The sequence below is a fragment of the Rhizopus microsporus genome, assembly GCF_002708625.1.
Source record: "Rhizopus microsporus ATCC 52813 unplaced genomic scaffold scaffold_1, whole genome shotgun sequence".
Classification (NCBI taxonomy): domain Eukaryota; kingdom Fungi; phylum Mucoromycota; class Mucoromycetes; order Mucorales; family Rhizopodaceae; genus Rhizopus; species Rhizopus microsporus.
The window spans coordinates 2,590,738-2,600,762 of NW_019671916.1; the positions used below are offsets into that span (position 1 = coordinate 2,590,738).

General features: G+C 35.6%; 6 protein-coding genes across 6 annotated transcripts in view; 1 reads left to right on the forward strand and 5 right to left on the reverse strand.

Annotated features, from left to right (window-relative positions):
- RHIMIDRAFT_14345 (Sec7-domain-containing protein) overlaps positions 1–3,072 on the reverse strand; it is a 5,182-nt gene extending 2,110 nt beyond the window's left edge. The window contains exons 1-10 of the mRNA XM_023605725.1: positions 2,503–3,072; positions 2,318–2,451; positions 2,203–2,260; positions 1,786–2,145; positions 1,672–1,732; positions 1,372–1,625; positions 612–1,321; positions 444–551; positions 377–394; positions 29–307 (exon numbers count right to left, since the gene is read on the reverse strand). Coding sequence (XP_023471669.1) covers positions 29–307; positions 377–394; positions 444–551; positions 612–1,321; positions 1,372–1,625; positions 1,672–1,732; positions 1,786–2,145; positions 2,203–2,260; positions 2,318–2,451; positions 2,503–2,626 — 2,106 coding nt within the window. The 5' untranslated portion in view covers positions 2,627–3,072. The remainder of the gene's footprint in view (positions 1–28; positions 308–376; positions 395–443; positions 552–611; positions 1,322–1,371; positions 1,626–1,671; positions 1,733–1,785; positions 2,146–2,202; positions 2,261–2,317; positions 2,452–2,502) is intronic.
- A 36-nt stretch (positions 3,073–3,108) lies between these two features.
- Positions 3,109–3,786, reverse strand: RHIMIDRAFT_255146 (uncharacterized protein). Its single transcript, XM_023611143.1, has one exon. The coding sequence runs from the start codon at positions 3,701–3,703 to the stop codon at positions 3,440–3,442; it is 264 nt and encodes an 87-aa protein (XP_023471670.1). The 5' UTR covers positions 3,704–3,786; the 3' UTR covers positions 3,109–3,439.
- Positions 3,787–4,308: 522 nt separating this feature from the next.
- RHIMIDRAFT_14390 (uncharacterized protein) lies at positions 4,309–5,144 on the reverse strand. The gene has a single exon (XM_023605731.1). The coding sequence runs from the start codon at positions 4,869–4,871 to the stop codon at positions 4,323–4,325; it is 549 nt and encodes a 182-aa protein (XP_023471671.1). The 5' UTR covers positions 4,872–5,144; the 3' UTR covers positions 4,309–4,322.
- On the reverse strand, positions 4,988–5,780 carry RHIMIDRAFT_14385 (uncharacterized protein). The gene is made up of 5 exons (XM_023605729.1): positions 5,620–5,780; positions 5,537–5,557; positions 5,404–5,474; positions 5,274–5,355; positions 4,988–5,216 (listed from the first exon to the last, which is right to left on the reverse strand). Exons 1-5 carry the CDS (start codon positions 5,696–5,698, stop codon positions 5,104–5,106), a joined length of 366 nt encoding a protein of 121 aa, XP_023471672.1. The 5' UTR covers positions 5,699–5,780; the 3' UTR covers positions 4,988–5,103.
- Positions 5,781–6,361: 581 nt separating this feature from the next.
- RHIMIDRAFT_255148 (uncharacterized protein) lies at positions 6,362–7,097 on the reverse strand. The gene is made up of 2 exons (XM_023611144.1): positions 6,581–7,097; positions 6,362–6,526 (listed from the first exon to the last, which is right to left on the reverse strand). The coding sequence occupies exon 1, from the start codon at positions 7,028–7,030 to the stop codon at positions 6,734–6,736; it is 297 nt and encodes a 98-aa protein (XP_023471673.1). The 5' UTR covers positions 7,031–7,097; the 3' UTR covers positions 6,362–6,526; positions 6,581–6,733.
- A 1,011-nt stretch (positions 7,098–8,108) lies between these two features.
- On the forward strand, positions 8,109–10,024 carry RHIMIDRAFT_255154 (uncharacterized protein). The gene is made up of 5 exons (XM_023611145.1): positions 8,109–8,215; positions 8,269–8,396; positions 8,450–8,498; positions 8,551–9,633; positions 9,686–10,024. The coding sequence occupies exons 1-5, from the start codon at positions 8,145–8,147 to the stop codon at positions 9,900–9,902; spliced, it is 1,548 nt and encodes a 515-aa protein (XP_023471674.1). The 5' UTR covers positions 8,109–8,144; the 3' UTR covers positions 9,903–10,024.
- Position 10,025: the final 1 nt, after the last annotated feature.

The window sequence follows — 10,025 nt, forward strand, 5'->3', positions numbered from 1 at the left end:
AAAAAAAAAAAAACTTAAATATACTTACACCCTTAAAATCAAATTGACGCATGTACGCTTGCAGTACATCGAAATTCTCGGGTTTACCAAGATATTCTCCCACCGCCTTTTTATCCAACTGTTGAGTTGATCGCAAAAAGTTTGAAAGGCTCTTGTTGATATCGTTACTTTCATCAGGCACAATAATGTTGTTTTCTAACAGGAAGGCGATGCCCTTCTTGGGAGATTCGTTGAATAAGCTCGCGCCTTTTAAAATAATCTTCTTGCGTCGCTTGCGTTCAAGCAGCTCTTGAATTTTGTTGGAATCCTATATAATTTGTTAGGCATACTCTACATATACAATACAAAAGCATGTTATGCTTTTTCTTACACATACAACATAGTCATCATTTATCTAAAAGACGATTAGTGTCTCGTTTAGACTTAACACCAATAGGACATACCTTGCTTAACACTCGTTCTGTCATTTGAGCAATAAACATGCAGATTGTATCCAGACAAAGTGTGTGATGATTAGTAACCGAATAGCTTTGAGGATCAGGGAAAGAGTTCTAGCAACAACAAAAATAAAAATGAATCCAACCACTTTTTTACAGTCTACTTTTTCTTACCTTGCAGAGAAATTGAATTAGCTCTTCAAAGAGATCTCCACAAGTTACATCACAGTCATAGTTATACCACAAACCGATCATAAACGTCTCCCTACGCACAAATTGCAGCAGACACTCGAGCAGCAACTCACGTACTTCGGGCGTCATTGTCGTGTGATCTCCGGAATAGCTCTTACTGGTCCTTGGGTAATCAGTTGGCTTGCCCAAGAACATGTTGGGTGAAGCACTTCGAGCGTCACCAATGATGCCCTGTTCTATTGTATCCAGTTTAGGCGCCATAAAGGTTATGTTTCCGTCTTCGTCAACGTCCACAATGACATTACGACTACCTGCACCAGTGGGTGGAGATAATCTCTGGATCAAGAAATACAAGAACAACTCTTGCTGTAGTTTCAAATGAGGACCGAGTGTATCAAATACAGTTGCAATAACCCGAAGTGATAACGAAAGTAGAGGTATAGAATCTGTTTTTGCGAGTTGAAAGACGTATTTACAGAATTCGTCTGTGACTAACGACCTTAGGATTTCAAAGCGTCCCATACTTCTCCCTCCCACTTCAAATGCCACATTTAAGAGACCCAGTGCCATCATTCGCATCGAATCTGTATGCTTGTGTTCGTGAGGGTTCAATAATGATATTAAAACCCGAAGTAATTCTCGAATTGTGGGTATCCCATATGGTTTTGGAATAGTGCTCTGGTCATTGACTACTATAAAACTTATGAGTATAATTCCAGTTACGTCAAAAGAAAAGTATTACCTAAGAATGAGCTTTTAGCTTCAGGCACAGGTTCAGATGAGGTGGTATACGAAGTAGCTGCCAACTTATCATCCACAGATTCTACTTCCTGATCCTTTTCTGCTTCCGCTTCCTGCTGCTGTTCTGAACTTAGATTGTCTGCATCGAGTGATGAAGTATCTTTTGGTGTATTCATGTGAACATGTTCTGTAAGCTCTTCTGATGCCTCTAGTGATGATGTTACGAATGACCAATCATCTTCCAAGTTTTTTAACCTAACAGGAATCAATGCTCTGCAAGCTTATAGGGCTGTAATCTAACCTTTCAAAAATAGAAACAATCATGTTTATCATTGAATGTTCTGCTGATTTCCTCAACATTTCTATAAGCAAGCTGTTAAAATATGAACCATAAATAACATCTCTTTGTACGTACCACTGAGCCTCATCTGGCAGCACATACTGAGTCCAGATTCCATTATTTCACAAACTGCTTCGTCGCTCAATACTTGTCCACAATCACTCACTAAAGCCATTTCCAGTACCTGCAGCATACGCAACAGCACCAATTCATCAGAGACTGCATCAGAGGCCTCAAACTTACAGCCACTTGTAGCTGAGGTCAATGTGTTCATTGCATAGGCAATATTAGGACTTTGTACACCCAAGATGCCATAATGCAGAAATTTTTCAATACTCCCCAAAGAGATTGCCGCGATTTGTCCTGTTGTATTACCAGAGCAAATGACCTCAAGGAAAGGCTGAACGAGTTCTACAGCGTCAATATCTTTTGCATCTATATAGTCTTATATAAGTGCATCTTGTTATCATCTATTGATTCCCGTCTTCTTACTTTCGACACTCTCCAAATGTTGTTTAAGTTTGATGAACCCTTCTAGTAATGGATTTCTCTAGCACACATATACATGTTTATCTCTTGTTTATATTATTGTTTTCATAATATTTACCTCTTTTGCACTTGAATCTTTTGTATATGTCCTTCCACTACGTAAGCCCATGCTGTCTCCTAAGCTACCCATTTGAAGATTGCTCACATTCATGCCTGACCATCGTGCACTTTTACGCATGGCGCTTGTTACAGCTGAGATACTGATTTAGTAAACATGATATTTTTATATGTATTCATTTATACCGATTATTTCAGCATGAATAATCTGAAACCAGCTCGCTTCAGACTTTAATGTCGTCTCATGTGCTGCCTTTACTGTTTGAATCGATTGATTTCCTGGTCTAACTGATTTAGGCTGTGATGTCATAAAAGCAGTTTCTTTAGAAAAGAAAATGGGGAATTCACTCAGGAGATACGGACACGTATATTTTTTGAACTTCAGCTCAAAGTTCCGGTAAATATTGGCAGTGATTAGCAACAAAAGAGATCTGTTTGCTGATAACCTGTTTTACTTGATCTTTATATTGTTTTATATCACATGTAAGGATTGAACTGGTGATAATCATTTTAATGTGTACTATTATTTGAGCAGAAGAGGGAAGAGTACGAAAGCAAAGTTGGACCTTCTACCGTTAGTTATTGACTTGCATTTTATAGCTTAAAGGCAACATGATTACATATCATTCAGTAACCTATTGCTCTATTTTTTAGAGCACACATTTGCATTCTATATCATTTGTCGCTTGAATGTTTTCTATTGTGGTTTCTGATCTCACTTGCTCTTAGCAGAACCAATGGCTGATTTTAATGCGCAATAATGTACCCTTCAGCAAAAAATGTTTGAGTATCCATAACCCTTATATGTTACGATAGTAGAAGTGTAGTTTTATAAATAATAGCACTACCACAACTGAATGGTAAAAAATGGGATGTATCAAGAATTTCTAAAGGATCTTGTGAAAAAGTTTTATAAACAATGGAAAGTTATTTTTGGCAAACTTTGGGCCAAGCATCTTGTGTGAAAATAATAAACAAGGATATCTTTTGGATGAAATGATAATCATTTCATAAACAGAGACGAAACAAATCTTGGTGTGGAACGTAATATTAAATATTCTTTATTACAATGGTGAACTGAATGGATAATGTTAAAAATAAATGTATAATTGTATAAAATGAATTAGAATTTGTGTCCATTGTTTTGCATTTCCATGTGCTTTACAACATCGTGCAGGCCGTTTGTATGCCCAAGTTCAATGTCGGAGTAATCAGGAAAAATGCTTTCTGGAAGTCCTTGAGTGTTGTAAGATGGATGCTGGAAGTTTGTAGGCCTTGGTGCAGGCGTAGATGAATCAGTTGTAGGAGTAGACTGAGCCAATTGCTCAACAGGGACAGCTAATGCTAGGCCAATGAATGCAATAAGAGGTAAAAAGACACGAACCATTTGATCTGAAGGATACGAAGAAACAAGGAATAAAACAGCGTATTTATATATTTTTTCTTAAATCCCGAAGAGCTAAAATCATCTGGATCTAAGTTTTTCCCTTCTTTTCTGTCTCTTTCATTGTCTTGCCGAAAGAGGCAATGAATCAGAAAACATAAATATAGAAACAAGAGCACTTTAAAATAGAAAATTTCAAAAAAAGACAAATTATCCAAAAATGATATTGCTATAGCAACTTCATGGCAGCCTTTCATATTTGATATTGCTTTTTTATCATGTCAGCTAGAAAAAACATGAAAACAGGATCTTAATGACACACTACTGTTGCTTATTTTGTATCAGATCATGCTTCTCTTGTTGTTTCTGATGTCATTCTTTTCTATTTTTCCGACTTTTCTTCTTGGCAAAACGGGAATATGAATGGAAGCATCACATCATTAAGGAAGAATTGATTCTGACTAACCTTTTCTGTCAATGTATAAGAGCAATTGTAAATATAAGCAAAGTTTTCTTTATTAAACATCACGCAAGACACGTGTGTGTGTATCATTTGGAAGGGATACAATTGAGGTATATAAAGAGAGGGGGGTAACAGAATAATAATAATAATAACGATAATTTACCATTGATGTGTTGAGTATAGTGCAGCAAATACGACGATAAGAATGATTAAAATTGTACTAAATCCAATTGACATGATTCTATTCAATCGTTGCCATCTTTCTGCCATTTTTCCGCCTTTTTCTCTCACTTGTCTCGGCCAGAATGACCCCAGCCACCAGAAAGGAGGGAATAAAAACCCAAAGAGGAACAGTAAGCCTCCAACAGAGTAAAATCCGTCTTCGTCGTCCTTTTTTAATATCCACCACGCTGGTTTCTCGGTTTCAGAATGTTCTTCTTTAGGTGATCTCTTTAATTCTTTAATGTTGGACCAAACCAAGTCTTGATCTGGAACCATTTTTGGCTTTAGTATAGATGCATCTCCTGGAAATGGACGATCAAGGTGATGTCTATCTTGTCGTTGTTGTTGTTGCCTATCTGCTGATGGACTCATGGCAGAAGAAGAAGGCATGTGTGAAATGAGAGGGGTCGCTGAACTCGTTGAATACCTGCTATTCATGAGCTGTTCTGTTACTTTTAATGACAAATCACTCTCTTTGTTGTTCATGTTTTATTTTTTTCTTGTTCAAAATAGAAAGAAAAAGAGTGTATGACAAAAAAAAAATTAAAAATTGATACATGTCAACATACTGTATCATTGCACCTCCCCCCTTCCTCTTCTCCTAGGGCATCATTACAGTTTGCCCCCTCCATATGTCAATCAGTTTCATTGTGACAGCTTTAACCTTTTGTTTAACTCATTCATTGGACTCCTACTCGCAAAGGGGAAAAATACTATTTTATTTGTGTTGACTACAACATTGATGTGTATGCTTTGATTTACGATGAATGTTTTTTGATTTTTTAATACTGTCATTGTCACCTAATTCTGTATCTTTTGTGATTCTTAACTCTATATTCAATCATTAGAAGGTCATTGTTTCTCTCTCTTTAACTGAAATAAACTTACTAAAGGTATTATTTCCTTGATTAACTCCTTGAATGACATTCTTTCTTAGTAACACATCCACCTGGCGAGCTAACTGAAGTTTCTATTTTCCCAATATTAGTGTTAGTCTTACATTTTACTTTATATTTACTTCTTCAAGGATATCTGTATTTGTCTCGTCTTTAAATTGCATAAATCGTGCATACGTTTCTTTTCTAGCAGCTAATCATTATAAAAAGAGAATGTTGATTCACTGATTGATTTATCATTGCTGTTACTATTACCTTCAATGGCTCTGTAATCAGCTAGAAAAAGAAAAAAAAAAATATTTTTTAAACCGTGTTGATGATCAATACACTTGTCTTACTGTCAAACACTTGCTTTTGTGTCCTCAGTAAACTGCGGTAAGCTTGCAGCACTGCTTGCTTTGAAGGTTGAAGTGACATTGGTTAATAAATCAAAAAAAACTGATTTACTCTTTTATTCAATAAATAGTGTTTATAGAGGCCAGGGTGTGACTGGTCAAACAGAAGAAAGAAATAAATAATGAAAAAATATGCGCATTCTATTTCCCTGGATCTTTTTGGTCATTTCATCGGCTGTTCAATAACTTTCTCTCAAAATTCAGTAACCATAAAAGGCTGCATAAGGCTCCATGACACAAAAGTCGCTAATTACACTTGAAGTGTTCTTGGTTGCTGTAATCATTCTTTTCTTTTTTAATTCGAATTGTACAACGTAAATAAAACACAGTAATATAAAAACTATTTTTTTATCCTTTATCTTCTTGAGTGAGAATGGAAAAAACAGAGACAAACCGAGAAGAAAACAGGGAGAGGAGGGCGGGAACAACTAAGATCACTTCAAGTGTAATTGTGATGATGCTTCATAAATTTACATTCTACATCAAAAAGCCTTTGATGGTGACAGTGTCGATATTTTTTCGAAAAAGTGTATATCTGCATAAATCTTGTACCATGACTTCAATGAAGAATTTATAGTGGCTGAACACTCAAAACTTTAACAACTCTGTTTATTTGTGATGGTGAAAGCCTGGTTCAGATATGGCGAATATACATATGTGACGACAATTATGAAAATGATGAGGTAAAAAAAAAAAAAAGTAACTTGATAATGAAAGAAATGAAGCAACATGAAGATTAAATTCTGGCTGTTTTGTTAAATGATAACTTTTTAAAAGATGGAGCAGTTGACTTTCCCTGACGAGTTTTACTAATACCCAACAATTTTGACTTAAGAACAGCTAATTCATCCTAATAAATTGTTGTTAGTAGCTTGTTAGTTTGTTTGAAAAAGCATTTGCTTACATTCAAGTAAGACAAAGCATTGATTGCTGGCAGTAACAACATGAGAAGGTGAGAACGACACTCATCATCATAAGAGAGATTCATTCTGTATAAATACCAGCCATATCCTATTGGTGCACAATTAGCCTATTAAGCTATATTATACAACAGTGATTAACCTTCTACAAGAGCAAAGTAAGTAAGATTATCAATTCCCACGTCAACTTGTTGATCAATTATACTTTTTAATGTAGTATTTACCTGGTCTAAATTTCTTTTTGTGTTTTCCAGTTTATATCCCATTAATCTACTATTGTAATTTTTTCTTTTCTTGATGTTTTTGATTGCGTTGGTAAAGCTCTTCTTTACATTATCGCTGGTCTTAAACTTGTAATTCTTCAATAAGCTCACATCATAGCAAAAAGAATCTATTTCTTTCCACAATAAATCAGTTAAAGATTTGGGAACCATTTTAAGCAACAAACTGCAGTAAAGTAAAGAAAGACCAATACTATGGGCGCTACCTCTACCCACTACCTATGATGTCGTCCAACAAAGCTTTTCAATGTGTAGCGTCAAGCTAAACATGAGTTTATGAAGTTACCATCTTGAATTGCCCCTTTTCAAGAAGAAGAAGAGGATAAAAAAGAAATGTTGTTATTTATTTATTCTAGCTTTATGTTGTCAATTTGGTCATTCAAAAGTAATTATGATAAATTCGTATTTTCTATCAAAGAATATCCCGCTGGACAGTCTTAGGCTAGGCAGACGCTTTGTGTAGTATGCAGTTGTAAAAGGATGTCACATACAGTGCCTAGAAGAAGCGCCTGTAGCATTAGCCTTCTCGTGGACTTCCTCTTGCGCGTAGTGTTCAGCGAATAAATTACTTCCTGAATCGTACTTTTTTGTAAGGCGTAATTTCCAATCAAAATAATTGTTTTGAAACATTCAACGGTCGCTTAACATGAGATTGTTACTAGAAGGATGACGAAGTGTATTTTCAGTTATCACTTTGTTGCCAAGTTTCAATTCGAAGGCATATTTATCCCAATCGTGATTGACGAAGACGAGACAAAGGATGGGGTAACAGGCTTTCCAAGCCACGCTTTATTTTCAGTAATGATCAATAATACTTTCTATTGTCTAACTCCTTATTCCTTTCTATGTCGTATTATTTTTTTGTATGGTTATTTGGGTGCGGAAATCAGTAGTAGAAAAGTCTTCTGTATCAAGGGTGGGTCCTTGCCACATCCTTTGTCTCCTCTTCGTCAACGTCCGAATTTTTGATACCAAACGTCTTGAAAAGATACTTTGTTTTCTAAATTCCGACCAGCATTTTCAAGAAAGTGTCCAATTGAGGGTGGAACTACTGTACAAGAACCATCACTTACAAAAAGGAAAAGCAAAAAAAAAAAAAAAGAAAAGAAAAGGTTGATAAAGAGGACCAAGTCTGATCTCTCTTGTGGTTATGCTTGAATAAGGTTTGCACAGTAACTGTTACTTTTTTTTTTAAAAAAGAGTGACTATTTAAGTTGTCAAAAAATAACCACTTCTTTTTTTCTTTCTCTCCTTTCTTTATAACAAAATGTCAGACAAAGGAAATGCTGTAAATGACTTACAGGATACAACAAGGAAAATGCTTCCAAAGCATTTTAAGTAGATGATTACAAGAAACATTCAAAGATATATGTTTAACATGATTTATATAGATCTATTTATGAAGCCACGCGCATAGCTTTAGATTTGAAGACTATTGAGACCAAGCTTAATAACCTAAGTCAAATAAGAGAACGCTTATCAAGAGAAAGTAAAGCTCCTGAATCACTTAAATCAATGGGTATGTGCGCCAATGACATGATGACTTGTAAACTAAACGTCTCTCTTTAATAGATGATGCTATGAGAGATATAGAAAATGAAATAAATTCCAAGAAAAAGGAGTAAGATTAAACAATACATTTAAAAGGGAAAAAGCTCATTTATAATAAATAGATTAACCGACTGCGAAGAGATAGCATCTAACCAGTTCCGAGACATCATTCAACATATTAGCAACTACACAGATAAGATAAAATCATCTGTGTCAGTGGCATTGGCCGAATTTAGCGAAAAACTACTTCAAGCGACCACTGACCAGCTCACGAATTCAGCACATTCTATTGAAAAATTGAACAAAGAAAAAATGGACGTAGCTGAAGGACAAAAGATATATGCGTCTTTGGAAGAGTTTAAAAAGCACGTCAAGGAATCTCATAACCAGCATGTGATGAGTATTGGAGCCCAAAACGAAAAGACGTTTAGAGATGTTGTCAAAAAAATGGAGAATATGCTCAGTAACTTTGAACAGACAGAGGTGATCAATAAAGTATCGAAACTCGTTATAAAGCAGTTGGAAGCAAAGGTCTATGAACGTGTGAAGCAAATCAGTGAAGAAAACAAACGGAATCAAACAAAAGAGATCGTGGGATCAGAACAAATTACAGAAATTGTCAAAAATGAAGTCAACGCGCGATTAGGACCTACCAACCTTAAAAATATCATGGCTTCTTTGCCTGAGATCCAGCTAATGGTGGACTTTTGTAAAAAGGTTTCTCCTAATATTGGAGGTGTAGATCAAGCTGAACTTGCTTCTGTCAAAGAGGCCGCGATGCAACTGGGCAAGGAACATGTTCAAATCAAACAGAAGCTTGAAGAAACGCGTTCGATTGTAGATTCACTCAGATCAAAATCGTTGCCTGGACAACCATCTAGTGACACAGAGGTTGCATCCGCTGCACTATTGGCCAACGTACAACAAATGGAACAAAATGTCGCGTTTATGTATAATCATATCAAGATGATAGATACTTCATTTAAAGCACACAAAGATTCCGCGGATAGTACAATTACTCTTCCAAGAAAGCGGGCGAGAACAGAAGACACCTCAGAATTGGATGTTCATGCTAGATTGGAAGAAATAGAGAACAAGCATCAAAAGCTTCTTGACTTTATATTGCAATGCAAGGATAATGTCCTAGACGAAATGTTCCCAATTCGTCTTGAAGCTGCCATGAAGAAGATTGAACAGATCTTAATGTACGCTCTTTGTTCTACAAATGATAATCTTGCTAATCATTGTATTGTATAGAAATCATGAAACGTTTATAGCCTTCATTATTGACCCCTTTTCAACAAAGAAGAAAATAGGAGAGCGAGCCATTACAAATCTTCCTGAAGACCAGTATCTCAATCCTGCCATGATTGACTGTATTCAACAACTAGTTAAAAAGGCAACAGAGGAAGCAACAGCACCTTTACATCAGCAAATTAAATCACTTGAAGAACAGTTGAGTAAGAAACAATGATATTTGAAGATTATACAAGTAAACTATTCAAAAACAACTTAATTACATCTACACTTAACATATTGCATCATTCTTCCCCTTCTTATTTTCCTCTTCATCGCTGAATATCTTGAATAAAAAAGA

Excerpts from the sequence above, each read along its gene's own strand:
- RHIMIDRAFT_14390 (XM_023605731.1), bottom strand. The coding sequence starts at position 4,871 with ATGAACAACAAAGAGAGTGATTTGTCATTAAAAGTAACAGAACAGCTC.
- RHIMIDRAFT_255148 (XM_023611144.1), bottom strand. The coding sequence starts at position 7,030 with ATGGTTCCCAAATCTTTAACTGATTTATTGTGGAAAGAAATAGATTCT.
- RHIMIDRAFT_255146 (XM_023611143.1), bottom strand. The coding sequence starts at position 3,703 with ATGGTTCGTGTCTTTTTACCTCTTATTGCATTCATTGGCCTAGCATTA.
- RHIMIDRAFT_14385 (XM_023605729.1), bottom strand. The coding sequence starts at position 5,698 with ATGTCACTTCAACCTTCAAAGCAAGCAGTGCTGCAAGCTTACCGCAGT. Across the intron at positions 5,558-5,619 it reads ACAAAAGCAAGTGTTTGACA|CTGATTACAGAGCCATTGAA; the intron begins GTAAGACAAGTG and ends TTCTTTTTCTAG. Across the intron at positions 5,217-5,273 it reads TCAAGGAAATAATACCTTTA|AGTTAAGAATCACAAAAGAT; the intron begins GTAAGTTTATTT and ends GATTGAATATAG.
- RHIMIDRAFT_255154 (XM_023611145.1), top strand. The coding sequence starts at position 8,145 with ATGTCAGACAAAGGAAATGCTGTAAATGACTTACAGGATACAACAAGG. Across the intron at positions 8,397-8,449 it reads TGAATCACTTAAATCAATGG|ATGATGCTATGAGAGATATA; the intron begins GTATGTGCGCCA and ends TCTCTTTAATAG. Across the intron at positions 8,499-8,550 it reads ATAAATTCCAAGAAAAAGGA|ATTAACCGACTGCGAAGAGA; the intron begins GTAAGATTAAAC and ends TATAATAAATAG.